We start from the raw sequence: 22,997 nt of genomic DNA, 5'->3' as shown, positions 1-22,997 counted from the left end.
TCCATCCGTCTCACAGGCAACGGGGCATCTTCCATAGATTCTAGCGAGATCTTCAACAACATATCGCATTCTTCATCAATGTGATATTATCTATTCAGATAATTTAGTTCCTGAACAAAACAAATTGTTTCTCCTATTGTTTTGATTGTTCATACTTTTAATGAAATTGAATCAATTTTTTAATTGATAATTTAAATTGTCAAGTTCTTATTTATCCATCAAATACAATATTATATCAGAAGTTGTGTAGTCAATTTCTTAAAAGTAAATATCATTTTCAACTTAAACTTTCTTTTTTAGCTTCCTTAAGCACCAATTAGCATTTTCCTAGTAAAAAAGTCTTTATGAATTCTTTTTTTCTAACACTTTTTTAACAACCACTCTTCATTCAGTGAAATCCATTAGAATTTCACATTTTAAAAATATATCTCATATAAAATGATAAAACATTTATGAATTTAATTCAATAAAAAAGTAAAAGCTAGAGGTAATGTTTGTAGTCATTTTGGATTCATACAGGTTTTATCATTTTTGATGTGTAATTTGTGATTTCTCATAAACAAATCAATTTTTATTAAGTCATGAACAAATCAATTGAGTAGACAGTAAATGAGTAAATAGTCAATTTCTCCCCTGAAATTGTAAGTTTCATCAATTACCCTCCTGAAATTAACAAAACTTCAATTACCCCCCCTGAAATTTCACAACGTTAGTCAATTTACCCCCTCCGTCAAATTTTTCTGTTAGTGAACATGACGTTTTGCAAATACCCCCCCTGAAGTTTTGCACTTATGTGCAAAATGCCCCCAAACTTAAAAATTTATATTATTTTTTTCTTAAAAACAAACAATTAATAGTTAAATATTAAAGCTAACTATTAATTTTGGAGTTTGAAAAAACTACATACATATATACATCAAAATAGGGAAAAATGTGTATTTTTAAAGTGACAATAATGGTTATTTCTAATAGACAAATTATTATTTTTAGAGGTTTATAAACAAATTAATAATCAGATTTAAATTTATATTTTCTCCTTCACCATCTTAGTCTTTTAACTCCTCCAACTCCTTCAACAATTTGCTCAAATCATTTAAACTACACAACCCCCAATATTAATCCACAAATCATCCCATTATTGTCACTTTAAAAAATACATATTTTTCCCCATTTTGGGGCCTATTTTGATGTATATATGCATGTAGTTTTCCCAAATTTCAAAACTAATAGTTAGTTTTAATATTTAACTATTAATTGTTTGTTTTTAAGAAAAAAATAATATAAATTTTTAAGTTTGGGGGGCATTTTGCACATAAGTGCAAAAATTCAGAGGGTATTTGCAAAACGTCATGTTCACTAACAGAAAAATTTGACGGAGGGAGTAAATTGACTAACGTTGTAAAATTTCAAGAGAGTAATTGATGAAACTTACAATTTCAGGAAAAAAATTGACTATTTACTCGACAGTAAATAGATCATCCGTGCACTTTAATATTTTTCCAATGGACATAATAATCTCCGCGTAGAAGAAACAAGGGGACACATGCAATTCAACAATAATGGATAATTTGAATATGAAAATCTCAATCCATATGGCGTGTGGATTTTCGTTGGGGTATCCTACTAATCTTGTGAGGACATAGACTCTGGCATTATTTTGTCGTTTTGAATTAATAGTCACATGCAACACGAGCATGAAAAAGTTGCATAATCAATTATCCCCGTTTATTAAAAGTAAAAACCGTACAGGAAATCATTGATTTTAATGGTTTCTAACGTAGTCGATTTTGCTCTATTGTTAAAGACAGTGCATTATAATATGTGAAGGTAGTTCAAACCATAAAAGAAATCTTAAATAAAAAAAACAGTAAAAAAAAGTATTGATTTTAATGGTTTCTATTGTCGTGAATCTAACTCAATTGCTAAAGACAATTCATTATTATATATTTTTCTCTAACAAGTCGACTGTAGTTTTTTCTAAGTTTTCTCTTCTAGTTTCTTCATTGAGAGGTGGTTTTTGGTCAATTTTTTACCTGAAATCATCCCTCTTCATTTTTCTCTCTATATTTCAATTTAAATAAGTGATTTTTCTCATAGATTTATGGCCCGTTTGTTATAACTTTTTTTAAAATAGATTTTTGTAGTGTAACATGTTTTTGTTAAAGTTTTTTTAACAAAGAATTTTTTAAGGAAAACTTCAAATAAAAAATCAGTTTGAATAGCTTATCTTAAAATGTTATTCTAGATATTTCATCATTTTGTTATAAATTTTTTGGATACCAAAATTTTGAAAAAATCTCTAAAAAATAAGCTATTTCAAATAGCTTTTCATAAAAATCATTTTTGAGATATATCATTTAAAAAAAATACGCGATTTTTACTATGTAAAATCTCGAACAATGAATATTTATGTTAGTGAATGTGAAAATATCTTTTTTAACTTATAACAAATGAGTTTGAAATAACTTATACTATTTTTGAATAAATTTCCAAAAAATCTATTTATAAAAATTTAAAGGAAAATCTATTTTTTTTAGAATCTATAACAAACGGACCTTTAGATTTTTTTTCTTCGTGATTTCGTCATCCAAATGTGATGGTGTGTTGTTCGTCGTCTTGTGCGGCGTTGTTTGATTTTCCGTCTTATTGCGGTGTTCATTTGATTCATAATGAAAGATCGATTATTGAATCAAAGATTTGGGCGTCAACGTTGCAGATCTGGAGGCATGAGTATTTCGGTTACTTTAATTTTATCATATATTTTTGTAGGCATTATGTCGTTATATGCTATTAACTTGAATGATGTACTCTATTGATTTGAATGACTGAATGCCGTTTTATTTTTATTACAAAAAAATCATTATTATGTATCTAATGTCGTGGATCTAACTCAATTGCTAAAGACAATTCATTATTATGTATAGGCGATTCGAATTTCAAATGTCTTATTTTTTTTTTTTAAGAAGTAAATTTCTTACCAATAATCTACTTAAAAAAAAAACAAAAATTCATCATAAAAAATTGACAACATCGTTAAAATATGAAGTTAATTACTTTTGGTAAATAATTAATAAGTATTTAACCTAGCCACCTATCTCTTCATCGTTATTAGGGATCTTCGGTCTGATATCACATCTTCATTATTTTTTCTTTTACTTATATTTAAATAAGTGATTTTTAAGTCAACCAATTGAACTCTAGTAGTTAATGAGTTCTACAAAAGAACAAATCGTTTGAAAAATAATTTGAGTTTAATTTTCGAATAAAACAATTCTTAATCAAATTATACTTACATCACAACCAAACTTCGAATTTAAATAAGCTTGCATACTACTTTTTTTTAGAACATAAACAGCTTCATTTGTGAGAGCTTATGGTTCTATGTTTAAAAATGAGTTTAAAGTTGGATCTTATCGATCAATGGTTTGTGTCTATCCCCTATCAAAAGTAGGGTCTTACATTCTTTTTGGAAGCACAAGAGTATTGACGCTTAAATATCGAGATTTCAATTAAGTATTATAAATGAAAATGCTAACAAGTGACCTAAAACACTTGTTAAAGATCAAAATTAACAATATTATATTGAAATGTGTATATCTATATTCACTCTTAAAAAATATAACAAAAAAAAAAAATTCCTTTTTTCAACATAATATATTTTTTATTTTAGGTTTCTTAACAAGTGTTCAAACCCTTTTAGATTATTTTTTTACAAATTAAAAAAAATGATAATAATACATTTATTAATAATTTGGTTATCTTTTCAAATTTATATTTCACTGGAGAGAATCAATTTATCATCCTCAATAATAATTATTGTGTTATAAAAAGAGAGATAAGAATTAGAGGTGCTTTAGTGAAAATTAACTAACACAATTGATATTTTGAACCAAATATCATAACAAGGCAAGGTATTCTTGTTTTTTTTTTTTTTTTTGACAAGAAAGGTATTCTTGTTTTGGATAAATAATCATAACGACAGTGACATTCGAGTACAATAATTCACATTATTTAAATCAGTTATAGGACAACTATGATATGTATTCGTTTCTTTTATGATATGGAGAATTCCGACTTGATACCTCCAACTTTATCATACTCATACATCTTACAAAAAAAAAAAAAAAAAAACATTTGAATTAGACCAGGTAATATTCAATTACTTCCGATCCCTGTTCAAAAGCTTATTTTATGAGTAGAGATCCTCTCTATTTGTTTAAAATAAATAGAGAATGTCAATTAATGAAACATAAATATATTAAAAAAAAAAAAAAAGATAATAGATACCATCAAATGAATCCCACAACTATTAATTATTTATATTTTTTTTCAAACTTTACTGTATCTTTATCTCTGATTTTGTAGGGTTAAATTACAATACTCACATTGTATTCCCTAATGCTTTTGTTTTTACCCAGCAAATATGCTTCGTTTTGGTTTTAATCCCTGTAAAAAAAATATTGTTTTTGATACCTGCAAATATTTTGTTTTTGAAAATAGTCCCTCCAGATACTATTTTCAAAAGTAAAATATTTTGCAGGGACTATTTTTCTAATAACTGGGTTCAGTCATCATGTGCCACATGTGCAAATCATCACAAAAGTGGGGTCAGGAACCAAAACCAAAATGAGACATATCTACAGGGACCAAAAACAAAATTTTTTTTACAGAAACTAAAACCAAAATAAGACATATTTGCAGGGACCAAAACCTTATTTTAACCTTAATTTAACACTAAATATAAATATCAAACTGTTTTATTATTCACCTCTATTTTTTTTTGCATGTTGTGCAATATTCATTTGCAACCAATTCATGTATAACAAATGCTACATGACAATGTGACATAACTTGTACGATAAACCTCTGGTCTGGTCCCTTCATTTTGGTTCTTAAGTGGGAGTGTGTGACTGGGTAGCACCTCAGCATCCCAAAGTCTCAAAGGAAAATGCACGCATGGCATTTTAATTTTCTTCTGCACATCCTGTCTTGTATATCTTTATTTTTTTTGGTTACTGTCTTGTATATCTTTCACTGCCAATACTTTTTAAATTTGATATATGTTAATGTTACCATTGAATTAACACATAGGACCCTTTTAGAAAAATATCGGGAATTAAGAAAATTTAAAGTGCTAATAAATTTGTTTGTAATTCCTATTATTTTTACAATTTTATTCTTTAAGAAAAAAATGGTTAATATGTATATTTTCAACATAGTATTTAATATAGTTGGAAGAATGTGCGTACTATGCGTGCGGTTTTGATATTGTTCGAGGAAATCTCGGGTTTGAAGGTTAATTTTTTCACAAAAGTATGTTAACGGGGGTAAACATTTCTGATTCTTAGATGTCGGAAGCGGCGTTGGTGATGAAATGTCGGAAGGGGACCATGCCTTTTGTGTATTTGGGCCTGCCTATCGGAGGCAACTCTAGGAAAATCGCTTTTTGAAAACTTGTTGTTGATCGAATTGTCTCTCACCTGTCGTCGTGGAACCATAAGTTTCTTTCTTTTGGCAGTCCTGAAATGTGTTCTATCCTCTCTGCCGATTTACTTTCTTTCCTTTTTCAAAACCTCTGCATGTATAATTTCTTCTATTGAGTCTTTTTTTTTTTAAAAAAAATTGGGGGAGGGGGGGGGGGGGGGAAGTGAGGATAATAGGAAAATAGCTTGGATAAATTGGGAGTCAATATGTACTCCAAAGGAGTTAGGAGGGTGGGTGCTTTTAATGTAGCTTTGTTAGGAAAGTGGTGTTGGAGGATGTTGGTTGATAAGGAAGGGTTGTGGTACCGGGTCTTGAAAGCTCGTTACGGGAAGGAGGGAGGGAGGTTGAAGGAGGGTGGCAGCCATTGCTCGGCTTGGTGGCGGTCTTTATGTAGAATTCGCGAGGGGATTGGTGAGCGGGTAGGAAGTTGGTTTGAAAATAACACTCGTAGGGTGGTTGGGGATGGCAATGATACTTTATTCTGGCATGACATTTGGGTGGGGGAAATTTCTCTAAAATTTAAATTTCCCCGCCTTTTTGATTTCGCCTTGAATAAGGAGTGTTTGGTGGAGGACATGAGGAGGAGGTTGGGGGCAGATGGTGAGGGGGAGGGGTTGTGGCGTAGGCGTTTATTAGCTTGGGAGGAGGAGGGTGTGAGGGAGTGTTCTGTTTTATTACAGAACATTGTTTTGCAGGATAGTGTTCACGATGTTTGGAGGTGGTCGTTAGACCCTGTTCATGGCTATTTGGTGCGGGAAGCATATCGCTTCCTAACAAATTACGGCGAGTCAGCGGATGGGAATCTTGTTGACGACATCTGGCATAAAAACATTCCTTCAAAGGTGTCTTTGTTTATGTGGCGCCTTCTTCGCAATAGAATTCCAACAAAAGACAACTTGGTGCGACGGCGTGTCATTCATCAAGATGATGCGACATGTGTGTCAGGTTGCGGGAATGCGGAAACGACAACACATCTTTTTTTAGGATGTGAAATTTTCAGTTCTCTTTGGTCTCATGTGTGGCATTGGTTAGGTATCTCTTCAGTTTTTTCTGGTGATCTTCAACAACATTTTGTTCAATTTACATATATGGCGGGCATGCCTAGATACACTCATTCGTTCTTCACAACTATTTGGTTTGCCTCTATTTGGGTGATTTGGAAAGAGAGGAATTACCGTGTATTCCAAAACACTGCTTCCGATCCTTCTATCCTCATCGAAAAGGTTAAACTAAACTTTTTTTATGGCTGAAATCAAAACAAGTAACTTTCAGTTACATTTATCATGATTGGTGGAAAAACCTGCTTCTTTGTATGGGTGTCCACTTGTAATTTTTTCTCTGGTTTTGGTGGTGCTTCCTTCGTAATTGCGCCTTGAGGTTGTAAATACTCTTGTGTGGTTGGCCTTTTTCGGGGTAAATCACAGTTGTTTATATATCATTTTAGCTTGTTCGAAAAAAATATATTGATTGAAGAAAAGGATATAAAATAAAGGGTCTTGCTAACCATTGCCCTCATGACAATGGTTTGAGGGCAATGGTTAAGGAAGCCAAAAGTAGCATGTTTGCATTGGTTTCAACAACATTTTGACTTTTAAAAAGTTAAATTTATCACTTTTCACCATTTTTCAATACTATATTTATATTTTTATCCCCTTATCCAATGCCATAAGGGCAATGGTTAGCATTCTCCTAAAATAAATCGGGGTGTGTTGGTAAAGAATTAATTAATATACTTGGAAATATCAAAGGGGCCTTATAAAAAGAGACAAAAAAATTTCAAAAGGGTCTTATATTTAGTGGCGAAGGTAGTAAATAATATTCCTTCCGTTTTAAAATGAGTGTCGTTTTAGCCAAAAAAAAAATCAAAATGAATGTCACTTTCAATTTCCAATGCAATAATAACTTTTTCTTTTCAATTGTACCCTTCAATTAATATTATGTTACATTACTTCCAAAGTATTATTTTTTATTTAATGAAAAACAAACCAATAGTTTTTTTTTTGACAAAAAAAAAAAAAACAAACCAATAGTTGATTAGGATAATTTGGTAAAATTGTTATGATATTTGACTACTTTATTCCATTACTTAATATGTGTGCAATTGGCTAAAACGACGCTCATTTTGAAACAGATGGACTATCCTTATATGCAAATTGAAGTAATCTTATCTTGTCTCCTGCTTAAGGCTTCTAGTGATGGGCTGATGGCTCTATGAAGATTTTTTTTTATGTAAGTGTTACGACTTATGTCCATTTTTTTTAGTAGCTGAAGCTCACATAATTAAATATGGAGAAGTGAGGTGTCCAGAGTTTGAACTTCGATCTCTGTATAAATTATACAATATCCCTACTAATTGAGTTAAGTTCACGGAGACGACTTATGCCTTATTGCCTAACTTATTTGTGTGAATTACAATGACTCGATATGAGAGTGGTCACTATGCTAATCACATCTTAATAAATGAAGTATATATGTATATATTTTGTGCGTGGGTTAATTCACAACCATATTAAACTATGTGGTTTTGGTTTTGGAAATGCGAAATTATGTGATGTGAATTACTTTCAGTTTTGTAGTTTAATACATTAATTTGTTCCTTAGTGAGAGTGGACTTGATGACTTTGGGTGAATGCATCAAGGTAATATGTTCTAATTCTATGTCATTATTGTTTCCCCTAAAAAAAATGCCGTTATTGTTGTATCTATATTTTTTAATTAATTATTTGCAATGCCTTTTGCTTTAGCATATATTAAAACTTAATTGGCTTTATCTGATGACTTATCTGTTGGATGAGTGGCCTTGCTTTTTCTACACGGTTCTGAAGCTGGTCTCTAACACGTTTAAATGGTCCATATATTATTTTTGTTTTGATAGGTTCTGGCCACTCTAACAAGGAAAGATCGAAAGTAGATGCATGATGATTCCTAATCATAGTACAACAAAATTTAACCCACACAAATTAAAGCACATTAGTTACCTATGAGATGAATTAGCAACAGATCTACCTCACTAACATTTTTATTGTCAACATTTACTATTTAGTCTATAGTCAATATCAATGCTTTTTTTGGCAAGTCAGGGAATGCAAAAAATACACAACTTGATCTCTAACAATGTGATAAATCAAGTTTTGAATCTTGATTAAAAGAGTTGTTCATATTTAGTGTATGTGAAGACATTGACATGAATATCTCCGATGGAGGAAAAATGTGAAAAACAAAAAATAATACACTTTTAGAAAAATTATGACATTACTCTATACATTTTTGTTGTGGTCTTTCATATTCCGTAACAATTTTTATATTTCAAATTTAAAATGATATATACATGGGTTAAATAGCAACGCAGGAGTCGAATTCCACGTTGCTCCACATATATATATGTCCGTAATGCAGAAGGGTCTTGCATTGATCCAACATGCTTTGGCAGCAGAAAAAGTTGGCAATGAAGCTTTTCTTCACATAGTATTTGAACTCCGAGAAAGAAATTCAACCGTTATCAAACCCGTTTTAAGGGTCAACTTTCGTCTATTTTTCAATGAAACTCCTCTATTGGGATTTTAGAAGTATGGACATATCTAACTTTCAGGTTCATAAAGATAAAGGACAATAGGTTTACGGATAAGCTTGCTAATTATGACATTCTACAAATAAAACAATATGGTATTGGTGGGAGTCTTTATCTATTTTTGTGCCAAGACCTAAATTCCTTTATATATTTTGGTTGCCCCGCAAGTTGTTCTATGAAATGGTTAGTTAAATAACATTTTCATCATTTATATATTATAAGTGGGTGGCAGAAGGCAGGGGTAGTTGGGATGTCCAGATCTCTCCTTGATGTTCTACCTCACTCTTAGTTCATCCAAAACAACATAGGTTAAAATTTAAACAATGGTAATAAATTAAAGGGTTAATAGGATTTTACCCCTGTAATATTTGAAGATTTCTGGTTTTGGACCTTTATGAATTTTGATTGTACAAAATCAATGATATGCAGGGGTAAACCAAAATTTGCTCAAATTAACAGGGGGTGAACCGAAATTTGCTCAAATTACAGGGGGCGAAGTTTACCATGAAGGTCCAAAACCAAAAAAATCTTCAAATTAAAAGGACGAAAACTAAAATAAAAAAAAAATTACACGGGGGAAAACAAAAAATGACCTATATTACAAAGTGTAAAGACTGTTAACCTTAAATTGAACATCAATGTTATACGTAAAAAACTTCGTACTTTTGTTTCCAATTGTTTAGTGGTAAGTAAATAATTCATAGCTCAGTTGGTAGGACAATGCATTATTATATGCAAGGTCGGGGTTCGAACCTCGGACACCCCACTTATTCATCTTATAAGGTGAATTCTAGCCACTAAGTTACCTGACCAAAAAAAATAAAAATCATTAAGGATGTGTTTGGATGGAGGGTTTAAGAAGGGAAGGAGGGAAAAACTTCCTTTTATCTTTTAAATTACGAACATTATAAAATAATTTTAAGAAAATTAACTTAACAACATGATAAATTATCATATAATACTTCAAAAACACTTATTTATTTTAAAAGAACATTTTACATTGTTAGTAAAAATAAAAATATAATTGAATGCAAGATCTTTGCATTATCGTAGGGGTTGTATAATCTTTTCAGTTATTGATTTTGTATTTCTTACTGCCTGATGCTTTTATCTAACTGCTGGACAACAGACAGAGCTAGTACATTCGAGTCTTCCATTCTGCATCCTATAATCGTTTTCAAACTAAAATTGAGAGCATCAATTATTTTTGGAGAACTAGCATTTCTTACCCTGGCATTTTGTACAGGTATAATTATAAAAAGATGGGTGCAACATATCAATATCCAGTTAGCAAAATACAAAAAAATGAGAGATTTACCTTTCCCACTCTATGGTCTACTTGCGCGCCTTATGCAAATTACCAACATGCTCTTCGGATTATATAAACGCATTCCAGAATATAAAATCCGGACAATTGCCGATTTACCATCGTCGGGGAGCTACTGAGGGTGGTAGGGGTGCCAGAGGTGGTGGTGGTACGGGTGTAGTTATTAGAAGTTGATTATATTTTATTTAATTTTAATGTTTGAATATTTTGGATCATTATGTTATGTAACATTTGGATTTTCTACTTTGCTTTGGTGAAAATACAGGTTTGGGAAACTCCTTGCATGTCGAGTTGTCTGGAGCCATGAGACCAATAGAGATTGCAAACTCACATCAGCGGTCGAAATTATGGCTGGAAGCAGATTCAGAATTGGTGATCAAAGCCTTAAAAAATGTTTCTTTAGTTCCTTGGAAGCTTAGAAACAGATGGTTAAACTGCGTTCAATTGATTTCGAGAATAAATTTTTTGGCCAGGCACGTCTTTAGTTCCTTTGAAAGTCATTTCATCTGCACATTGTGTATTGTATATCTTTCAGTGTGAATAGTTGGAGATTGCAGGTTCAGTGCAACCTGTGTATGTGTATGAGCACTACTAAGTATTTGCTTATATGCAACTTTCTTATCTTTTGCTTTTCTAAGATGCACATTTTGTATGTGTCATATCATGCCTCTACTGTTCTGTAATTTTTTGTGAATTACATTTAGTGTGGTTTCTATGAAAACACATCTGGATACATGATTTTTGGTGTAGGTTCATCAACACCACATGTTACTGACAAACAATGGTTGATCTAACTAGTTTGGCTTGGGTCCAAACTGCAGGTAAGTCAGACCAACTATTTTTTCAAGTAACTCTCGAACTGTCCCTGAGCATAGCTCAAGTGATTGAAGTATTTCTCAATCTGCCCCTGGGTGTGGCTCAAGTGGTTGAGCTACGACACACGAATGAATTTGACAATAATGTCTAGGATTCAAATCCCGACTATTAATATAAAGTTGCAACATGGATGCCTTTTCCTTCCATTAAGCCTCAATTTATAGTTTAGAGTACATAACAACAGCAGCCATAAGCTATGTTTATATAAGTTCATTCTTATTGTATTCTTTTAAATGATGTTCATATACACTCACAATAAAAAGGGGGGAAATTAGGCACAAAACCTCTATACAAATAATACCATAGCTCTTATACATATATAGGCTCAATATCAAATCTTCCTCCACCATATTCATTGTCATATCTTAGGACCCTTCTCTACAGGTCCACAATCTTCATTTTCTATTTTCTTCATAATTATGTTCTTGTATTCTCTTTAATCTTCTTCCATTTTATGCCGGTATAGCTTTGAAAATATCATTGAAACTATTCTGATCAGCAAAAATATCCAAAAGAGACAGTGCCTGAAAGAAAAATAAAGACACAGTTTAATTCAGAGATTTAAAAAAAAAAAAAAACTATATGAATGATCAATATTGTGCAAATTGATGATGAAATTATACCTCAGACACACTCAGTTCAAGACGAAACTTAGGACCATCATAGTGATGAAGAATTGGTCTAAAGGAATCCTCCTCTAATGGCTCACAAACTTTTCTAGTTATCACTTGTACCTGCAAACATCATGTGTCCAAATTCATTAGCTTTAGACAAACAGTTAAATTAAGCACTTATACTGTAAGTGTTTATCATATAAGCTGTATCCATAACAAAAGATAAAACAAAGTCAAATTGTTCTCATAAACTATCCTGAGCATTTAAGCCGGTAGATAAACACAAATAAGTCGATGATAATAATTGGATTGGAGATTATACCTGAGCAGGGAAACGAGATTCACCAGGGCACTTCTTATCCTCCCAAGCTGTTGGATCAATATTACTTCCTCCAAAACTTGCAGCCTAAACAAACACCACCAAATATTAATATTATTACCCTTTGAAGATTGATTCCTATTTCCAATTATAATAGTAGAACATAAATGCACAAAAATGATACATACCTCAAAAATACCATGGAGTTGGTGGGTGGAATAGTTGTACAGAAAAAGGGGTAACCCTGGGGTTATTGTTCTAACTGAATCTCTGTATCTTGGAGGCAGACCTACAAAATTTACCAGGTAAACCAAAAATTTAGAGACCAAATTACACAATTAAATTTCAACCTAAACACCAAAGACTATTGATAATTCAGTTAACTTTTTTTTGTAAGATCTCAGTTCCATGGTCACATGAATCTTATGAAGCACAACACCACAAATATGAAATTAAAAACAAGAAAATCTATTGTATAAAATTACCAATCCCTATAGCTAAGAAGCACATATGTAAAAAAGGAAAAATTATTAAAGCAATAACAATGATCTCATAAAAAGAGGGATAGAGGAAACATACCAAAGATCTGTCTTTTGAGGTTTTCTGCCATGGTATCATTGTTGCAAACAAAGATATAGCCACCAATGGTTTCATTCCTAGGTAAGGACTCAGACGGTGGCAGAGTTTTGAATTTCTTGTCAGCAGAAGTTTTTGCAACATCAGTGTTATCTCCATGTTTCTTGTTGATGTTGTTATTGTTGTTGATATTCTTCTTGACACCTTTGTTACCTAGTTGAAACTCATCACCAACCTTAAAACCTGACTTGTAACCATTAAGATTGATGTTGCTAAGGTTGTTGGTGTTATTGTTAAGGTTGTTAACATAGGGAGATGAATAAATTCCCTTATTGAATCCAGCAAAAGAAGAGTTATTATTGTGTGGCATGGAAAAAAGAGGTCCATTGGAATTGTTCATCATCTTCCATCCATCATTGAGATCACTACTTGGTTTCGAGTTGAAATTAGTGAAGGAGTTGTTGATATCAGAATTTTTGACATCAAAGTTTCTTCTTTGATCAGGTCTTTTGGTCATGTTGGTGCTCCAAATTGAATCATTTAGTGATAGACTAGCCAAATTTGATGTTTGATGCCTTAGTTGATCACTAAATTGCCAAAAAGAATTTTCATTGTTGTTGTTGATGTCCATGGTTGATTCACTATAGTTGCAAAATTCTGAAAAATAGTATAAGATTTAACGAAATAATTAAGGTATAGAATTGAGAAGAGATGGTAGATTAAAATGGAGTATATAGAGGACAAGTGTGTTAAATAAAAGATTGAATTGAAGGGTATGAAGCTTCGTGGAAAGTTAGTAGGGCAGGTGAAGGGTATTGGTTGCGTGTGTAATTGTCAAAAGTTGAAATGGAATTTGTCATTAATTTTTTATTAAATTATTTTTATTTGACTAAATCAATTTATTTTTTTCTAGTATTGATTGCTCTTCTTCAATTAAATGAATATAAGATGACTACTTATTTTAATATATTTTGTATTTAATAAATAACAAATTTAATTTATACTTTTTGTAAAAAGAAAAGTTAAGTTGATAGTCTTTTTTTAAATAAAATAAGTATTTATGTAATATTTAAAATAAAAAAAAAACCTAAAAATGCGTTAGAAATATGTATGATTTTTATTTTGATTTTTGGTAACAATTGACATGATTGTGTGAATTGGTTTTTATTTGGTATCAATTGCTTGAATGATTTGATATTTACAGTGTAAACTACTTTTTATTTCAATTTATTATATTCATAATAAAAAATATTGAAAGATATTGTCACTATTTTCCTTAGTTAGTAGGTAGGGATGATTGACTAAGCAAAACGCGTATACCGACATGCGAAAGTAAATTGGGGACCCACTTGGGCAATTGGTAATTTCTGGGTTTGATTTTGTATCCTTTACGAGCTATAGTCATAGATTCTAGAAGATATAGAAGAGTCTAAGTCAAGTCCCGGATTTGGATTTAACTCAGTAAGTAACTGTGTCACGCGTAATGTGTCACATAGCTACGCATGTTATTCGATTTAAAATTAACGGTTGAGATCGAATAACATGCTCAATATCTCATTAGCTTTCAAACATTATCTTCTATCAAGTAGACAGACATATCCTCGTGTAGTGCCAAAAATGAATTGATCTTTGTTCTAGCTCTACCAATTGAGTGGAGTTGGCTTGATTCTAGTGAAGTTTCAGTACTAATTTGTTGTTGTAGAAGTGGTTTATTGTGGTAGTATTAATCATGTTAGCACACCTCTTGTAAACAATGCTTTTCTTTGACTAGTTTGATGTCACCATCTCCGGACTCCAGGCCTTAATCATGGTGACTTGGATTTCCTTCATCATGTAGTATATCAATACTAATTTTTCCCTTGTTGAGGACCAAGTTGTGAGTTGTAGGTAACACATAGTGTCTTACAACATGATGCATGACTCTAGCCAAGGGTTTCAGATCGTTTCTACAAATGGTTTGGAATCTTTAAGGCATTCAATCATCACCTTCTTTGCATACAAATTTAACCATTTCCGTCAACTCCCTTGGTGAACTCTGGCCGAACTTTATGTCAAAGTTGTTTTCAAGTCTAGGGTCAGATTCCTTTTCAATCAGGCCCAAGTTGTTATACTTTAAGGTCTTGATCTAGAGGGGTGAATAGATCGTACAATTAAAAAATGAATACTGCTCTTCACCCAACACAAAACGCTCGTGTCTAGCAGACATTTCGAAAATGTCTCTGCGCTAGTTAACTAGCACAAGTGTTAATCACTGCGCCACTTAACTCACGCTGCGTGTTGTTTTAAACAAGGCAGAACACATCATTTTCAAATTTCACATCTAAAATCTCAAAAATCTCTTTCAAATCACCCAAATCCAAAATTCATTCAAGTTCGAATCAAACAACACTCCAATAACAAGTAAGTTTTCATGATCAAACACCATTAACATTTTATGTTTATATGTTATATTTTTCTCATAAATTAGAAAAATTTTAGATTTAGAGTTTGTTTAAATTTTGGTGTTTTTGGCAAGAAATCATACAATGTTTTCATGTAAATGACTTGTGTTGATTAAATGTTTAGATGCTTGCATGTTTATGTTGTAGTTTTGAGTTTTAGAGAATTTTTTTAGACTAGGGTTTGTTTAATTTTTTTTTTTTGCAAGATATGATACAATGTTACATGCAAATGACTTATCTTGCTTAATTGTGTTCGGATGTTTGCATGTTAATGTTGTAGTTATGAGTTTTAGGGTTTATGTATAATTTGCACTCCAAGTGTTTGATGGATTGTTTGAATGATTTCTTATTGTGTGGATTTGAAGCAACGGCCGGGTGGATCGACGTTCATGCACAATTCAACGGTGGAGAACCACAGAGGTTGAAGGTTCGGTGCCTTGGTGTAACGTTAAGAGGTCGGATGAACTCACTAAATTCAATCATGGAGTCAACCCCAAAGACACAAGGAGGGTGGAACACGTTCGGTATAAATGTCCAACGCTCGACGAGAGGAGAGTATCATTCACTTGATTGGAATAAACGAACGACGAAAACGTGACGAGCAATGTTTGGGAGCACAACATGTTCTAGTGGATCGATATGCTGGTGACGTTGCTGAGATCAACTGAAGATATCATCAAAAGTTTGATTCCGCCAGAAGATCGTCATTTGGTATCGAATGAATGCACCTTCCACCTACAACAATTGTGTTCCTCTGGATGAGGTAATTCAAACTAGCCAAACGACAAGTCCTCAGCATTCGCCCATCATTCATGTTTTTCCTTTGAAAAGATTAAATTCTTGTTAAGCTGGTTTAGATGAAGGTATTGAAGTGTCAAGGAATGAACCTCATTTCGTCGGCACTTGAATACCATCATCTAAAGCAAGCATAACAAAAATTTATTCTTTTCAAAGAAAAAACATGAATGTCGGGCGAAATGCTTGAGTCCTGTTGTTTGGGCAGATTGAATTTACCTCATTCAAAGGTAAGACAATTGTTGTAGTTGAAAGGTACAAACGTTCGGTATAAACGTCGAAAAGATTGTCAGTAGGTACGAAATGAATTCACCTTTCAACTGCAACAATTGTCTTCCTTTGAATGAGGTAATTCAAACTTGTTAAACGGCAGGACTCCAACATTCGATAAGCATCTTGAATAATTGTATTCAAGTGTCAAGGAATGCACCTCATTCTTTTGACACTTAAATATCATCATTCAAGATGTTGATCGAATATTGGAGTCCTACAGTTTAGCAAGTTTGAATTTACCTCATTCAAGGGTAAGATAATTGTTGCAGTTGGAATGTACATTTCGAAATGTAATGTAATGACAAGAACATGTATTACTGAGAATCACTCTATAAGTTATTTATTGACTTTTTATTCGAATTTATTCAATACAAGCTGTCGCAATTTTTATTTGAATCCACGATGGCGCAATTTTTATTCGAATTCACGCTGTCGCAATTTCTATTTATTCAAATTATTTAATTTACTATATTCAATTTATTTTATTTACTTTATTCTAATTTATTTATGCACTTAAATTTTTTTTTTTTTTTTTAAGAAGCTAAACCAGCCCACCTAAATTGACACTAGAGAGAATCGAACCTGAAACCTCGAGGAGGAGCACACTCCCATATCCCAAGCCAATACCACCAGACCAACCCAAGTGGGTTTAAAATAAATATTGATTCAATATTATTCATTAAAAAAATACAAATATAAATAAAAGTAAATGAACTAAATTAATATTTATTCATTAAATACAACATTAAAAAATAAAAGCAAATATAAAATAAAAAGGAATGAAAAAAATTGAGGTATATAACAACATCTTATTTTATTAATAGAATTCATACAATAGAATAATTGATACAATAATTTATTCGAATTCACTAAATTATTCACTAATTTTTCCCTTGCTGAGGGCCAAGTTGTGAGTAGTAGGTAACACATAGTCTCTTAGAACATGATGCATGACTCTAGCCAAGGGTTTTAGAACTTTCTACAAATGGTTTGGAATCTTTAAGGCATCCAGCCATCACCTTCTTTGCATACAAATTTAACCATTTCCGTTAACTCCCTTGGTGAACTCGTGTCAAACATTATGTCAAAGTTGTTTTCAAGTCTAGGGTTAGATTCGTTTTCAATCAGGCACAAGTTGTTATATTTTAAGGCCTCGATCTAGAGGGGTGAATAGATCGTACAATTCAAATATTGTCAATATTTGCAGCGACTAACGTTCTAGATTGATATAGTCTAACCCAAACGAAACCAAATTTTTTGTATGAGTAATTAAACTGAATCTTTGAAAAATATATGACGCACAGGTGAATTCAAAAAAATATCAATTTGATGATGTTGGTTAACTTTTGAGTTGCCATTATATTACGATGATATATATTATAGATAAGAGGAGAATAAGAAAACATGTTTTTCATTGATACATTAACCCACCAACCCGCCGAGAGGTGGGGTAATTAAAGCAGAAAATTGTGTTTGGATGAAAAACATTAGTAAAACACCAAAATGTCTTTTGACGGTTAATTGCGCGGAAATATTTTTTGAGGACTTAAATGCTCTTTATTTTTTTGGTCAAAATTTAAATGATATTCTTATTAAGATATATATGCATAAATATAATACTGCAATTGTTTGAAACGTACCAAAATAATGATTGAAACAATCAAAATCAATAAATATTAATAATGACAATTTAAGGTTTTTGTCAAAAAAAATATCAGGTTTGAAGTTTCCGCGGCAGTTAAATGTTGAAATTTTCGCGATAGTTAACTACAGCCGTTTGACTTCCGCGGCAGTTAACTTATCGAAGGACATTTTAGTATTTTATTAGTGTTTTTCATCCAAACACTATGTTTAATACAACAATTTTCATTAAAGCATGGTGGAAGTTCTATCCGCCAACCTTTGTTGGCCATATCTGCCCTAACTTGCTTTAGATGCATTGATGGTTGAGGGCCAAAATGGAACCAATTACCCCATTTTGCCACCATTGTGATTAATACAACTTATTTGTTTATTAATAATCAAAGGTTAAACTAATTTTTTTTTTTTTTTTTTTTGAATAATGTTTTCTTTTCAGGTAAAACATAGGGTAAGATGTGAAGAAAAAAAAAAACTTATCTTTCGTTAAATCATGATACAATTTATTTGTCTCAAGTACAAATTATTTAAAATAAAAAAATACCTTTTATTTTTGGAACACTCCTTGGATTCGTTCTCTCCCGACACTCAGACCCTCCACTATTCCTCCTCCTTTCATGGGCGAGCTACTTGTCCAGAATTTACTCAATCCAGATCGGATCCAATGGAACAATGTTCTTGTTCATGCTATCTTCAATTACAATGATGCTGCAGCAATTCTTGCTATTCCCCTTCGGAACATAAATCTTGTAGATTCTTATGTTTGACAATTTACGGTTGACGGTTCCTACTCCGTTAAATCGGCATATTCTCATTGTATATCTCTTGCAGCAAATGTGACAGATGCTGCTGTTCCGGGTCAGAACTGGGACATTATATGGAAGCAAAAAGTCCCTCCTAAAGTTCGATCTTTCCTTTGGCGTGCATCTCATAATTGCCTCCCCACTCGATCGCGCTTAATCCAAAAGGGGATTCCTTGTTCTGAATCGTGTGTGCATTGCGATGTTTCGGCTGAAACGCATACACACCTCTTCTTTGTGTGCGCTAAAGCTGTTGCTTGTTGGGAGCTGCTGCAACTGGATGACACTATCCGAAATATGCTTCCCACCGCTAATGATTTTTCTGCGCTCTTATTCCATTTCTTTGACAGGGTGAATACCGAAAAACAGTTTATGGCGTCAATGGTTCTTTGGAGTTTGTGGAAGAATCGTAACTCTAAGCTTTGGGAGAATTCTGACTCGCCCCCCTCAATCATTGTTCAAAGAGCGAAAGACTCCCTCAACGAATGGCAGTATATGCAACAACACAAGCACCATGGTCAGATTATGCAGCACGCGGTTTCTTGGTCCAAGCCTCCACCCTCGCACTTGAAATGCAATGTCGACTGTGCGTTGTTTAACAACATCTCAGCAGCAGGTTATGGCTTTTGCTTCCGCAATTCAACAGGTTATTTTGTGTCCGGTATGTCGAATTTTACTCACTGCAATTTACTCCCTGCTATCATTTTTGAATCCGATTGCAAAACTATTGTTGACATAGTGAACTCCCATCAAGTGCCTCAAAATGAGCTTGGAGACATTATCTCTAAGTGTAAGGATTTGTTATCATCTCACACTGATTTTGTTGTGAATCATGTTAGGCTGCAAGCAAATAAGGTTGCTCATTCAATAGCAAGATCTTCCTTATGCCACCCTAGCCCCAATGTTTTATATGATATACCCGATTACTTGTACTCATTCATATCTATTTCCTCTCTCTACATATAAATATTTAAAATGCTACCCTCATTTTACAGTATGAAATTGTATATTGATTGTACTAGTTATTTGATCTCAAACTTGCACACCCAAAAAATTGTATAGTACAAGTTATTTTGATTGTACTAGTTATTTTATCCCCTTTACAGGATGAAATTGTGTATTAAGGTCATCCCCAATTGTATAGTGCAAGTTATTTTGATTATACCAGTTATTTAATCCAGCCCAAACTCACATAAAGGGGATGCTGAATTAAACTTGCAATCCCTTACCACTTGGCTTAGTGTTCGTTTGTTTCTGAATGCTTTGTATATTAGGGATAAGCTTGGCTCTTGAAGCTATAGATTCTAAACTTTTTGAGGAGGTTTTGGCCTAATCTCCGCATTGTTTCTTGTATCTTCTCGGTTTTAATATATTTTGAGGTATTAACACTTGGCTATGCCTCTTTTTTTAAAAGAAAAAAAAACTAGTAAAAAGTCGGGCACTCATGTGGCCGTATTTCCGCTCATTTTATTGCGTTAACGTTTAAAAATCATAAACAATATATTTTATGAAATTTTGATTTTGATTAAAACTAAAATATAAATATTTGTTGTTTTTAAGTTATATCAAAACAAAATACCCATGTCCCTGTGAGCTTAGCTCAGTTGATAGAGACAACACATAATATATACAAGATCTTGAGTTCAAATCCCAGACACCACAAAAAAGCGAAACTAACCATAATTATCTATTTAATGATAACAAAAATATAACAAAAAAAATATAACCAAAATTCTTTTTTTTTAATCACACCAACAAGTTTTTATTATAAACACACTTGATGTGTTAGTTTAAACTATATCGGGAAGTGTTGTAAAATCATTGCTTTATTTAATTAAAATATTTACCTTCTCAAAAAAAAAAATCTTGAAACCATGTGTTTTTAAGGATTTTTGGTACACAATTAAGAAACTTTTAACATCTTAATATCTTTACATAGGTCCCAAACTTGCGTTATCAAACTCAACGTTTCTTTTTTAGGGATGAAACCGTGTTATTGTTTCTTAATATATATATATATATATAAATTGGGTTATGTTAACCGGAGCATCGGTTAAGAAATCAAATTTAGCAATATGACATTGAAATTCGTGCAGTTAATTTATTAAATGTCTAAAAAATATTACTTTTAATTTAAAACTTCATTTTTCTAGTTTCCTTAACCTGTACTCCAAGGGCACCAATTAACATGACCCATATAAATTTCGTATTCAATCAAGTCAATATTTATTTTTTTTTATATATCCTTAATCAGGGGCGTCCCTGAGGGGGTGCAAACAGCTCAAACGAGCTGGGCCTCCCTCAAGGATGGGCCTCATTTTTTTTTATATCCAGTATAATGGTGGTTTCTTTTTAGGCCCCCTTAATATCTCTTAGACTCCCTAAGATTATTTCATTCCCTCACAAGGATGGGCCTCTTTTAGGATTATTAGAATTAGTTCCTCTTGATTTTGGTGTTAGGTGGGGGTCCCTCACGTATACGGTGGTCGTTTTCACCTCTGGGTGTACCGCATATATACGGCACCTTGTATTTATCTTTTAAAAAATATAAATAGAACATTGCTCTTTTAAATAAAAATTATGTTTTTATTTTATCACTGGCCTCTTTTCATTTCCAGAGCCGAGCCTCCGAATTCTCAGGGACGGCCCTGTCCTTAATATTCTTATTTCCCGCAGTAGCTTTATTCTATACTTAAAAGCATTCAATTAGTTTTAGTCAAAGAAAAAAAAATCAATCGTTTCAGCATTGATATTTTTGAAAAAAATTTAAACATATTAATTCATATATAATATGATTTAATTTTCATTTATAAATATTCATTAATATATGGAATGTATTTCAATATAAACTATTCCTATATTTGGTTTGAATATATCACTTCAAAAGTCCGGTAAGTATAGTTCAGTTGGTAGTTTCTTCACTTGTCTACATATAATATGTGTGAATCTAATCGATAGACTACCTAATTTAAAAAAATATATAACTTCAAAATAGTTTCATAGTAAAAAAGAAATATTACAACGAAAGTAGTACTATGTAAGTCGGTTGATAAAACATTGTAAAATGCTCAATCTAATTTTAGGGGATGAAACATATAATAATTAACGGGATTAGCTAAATTTTTTACCCTTAGAAATAGATCTAAAATTGTTTTTAGGCTCTTTAAAAAAATTCAACAAGTATTGGTCTCCAAATGTTTTCATTCACTATTTTTGTTCCATGTATTTTAGTCAACTCGTGTGTATTATTATATTTTTAAATGAATTTTTATAAAAATGTTTAGAATATTAAAGCATCTTTCACAAAAATTAAATTTTTATGAATTTTTAAACGCTAAAAAATAAAAAATTTATATTTAGTTCATCCTTTGTTAAAAAAGATTAAACTTTTGAAAGAGTAATAAAATGTATAAAACATGACCGTAGATAAAAATCAAAATTTTGAAAGATACACAAAAATTTACTTAAAAGCATGAACCAACAGTCACGACATAAAGGACGAAAACTTAATGAAATTTTTTAGAGGAATTAAAATAAAAATTTGAGATATTTCTAGAGACAAAAAATTTATGAATCACCAACTCCCTCCACAAGATTTTTTTTTTTTTTTCTCTCAATGAAAGCGATATGAATTAAGTTAGTTGATAATATTTTCATTAAAGTTTAACAAGTTAGAAGGTGTCGCCATTAAAGATTCTCGAGTCCATTGATAACATTGTTAAAAAGCCCACTCTCATTTTATGGTATGAAATGAAATAAAATGTATAATTATAGATATAATTTAATCAACGCCTAAAAAAAATTATACTAATAAAGGATCTTAATTAAATCATTATTTTAATTATTAATCAGTTTTCTTAGAAAGGTATTGGTAACAGATATCTTATTCTAAATAATAAATAAAATTATCCTATTTTGACACTAAAAAGAAATAAAATTAATATTTAGGATACTTTTTTATGAAAATGTCCACCATCATTTTATAGTATGAAATTGTATATTGATTGTACTAATCTTGTGATCTCATAATATTTGGTTATATATGTTCAAGCTGTTAATTTATGATCCATCTATCTTTAAGATAAATCAACCTCTCTGTAAGAAGAGGAATCCAAGCTAGCAAAATAACATGGCAGTTCTATCATCAACCCAAATTGTCTAACAATTTTTTATTTTATTTTTACCAAAAATGCCAACTACTTTGAACGCTTAGATATGTCAATATTGATTGATTAAGAAAATCGTTTATTCCCTTCAATAAAAGAAAATCGTTTATTAATTTGGAC

General features: G+C 31.8%; 2 protein-coding genes across 2 annotated transcripts; one reads left to right on the top strand and one right to left on the bottom strand.

The window, feature by feature from the left end:
* The first annotated feature begins 5,690 nt into the window (after positions 1-5,690).
* LOC112420237 (uncharacterized) lies at positions 5,691-6,734 on the top strand. Its single transcript, XM_024778978.1, has one exon. The coding sequence runs from the start codon at positions 5,691-5,693 to the stop codon at positions 6,732-6,734; it is 1,044 nt and encodes a 347-aa protein (XP_024634746.1).
* A 4,629-nt stretch (positions 6,735-11,363) lies between these two features.
* LOC25489615 (DCD domain-containing protein NRP-A) lies at positions 11,364-13,509 on the bottom strand. Its single transcript, XM_013605665.3, has 5 exons — positions 12,768-13,509; positions 12,377-12,477; positions 12,192-12,275; positions 11,879-11,989; positions 11,364-11,779 (listed from the first exon to the last, which is right to left on the bottom strand). The coding sequence occupies exons 1-5, from the start codon at positions 13,393-13,395 to the stop codon at positions 11,708-11,710; spliced, it is 996 nt and encodes a 331-aa protein (XP_013461119.1). The 5' UTR covers positions 13,396-13,509; the 3' UTR covers positions 11,364-11,707.
* Positions 13,510-22,997: the final 9,488 nt, after the last annotated feature.

The sequence above is a fragment of the Medicago truncatula genome, chromosome 3, assembly GCF_003473485.1.
Source record: "Medicago truncatula cultivar Jemalong A17 chromosome 3, MtrunA17r5.0-ANR, whole genome shotgun sequence".
In the NCBI taxonomy this organism is placed as follows: Eukaryota; Viridiplantae; Streptophyta; class Magnoliopsida; order Fabales; family Fabaceae; genus Medicago; species Medicago truncatula.
Note: the sequence above shows the minus strand (reverse complement) of the source record. Positions and strands in the feature narration are given on the sequence as shown.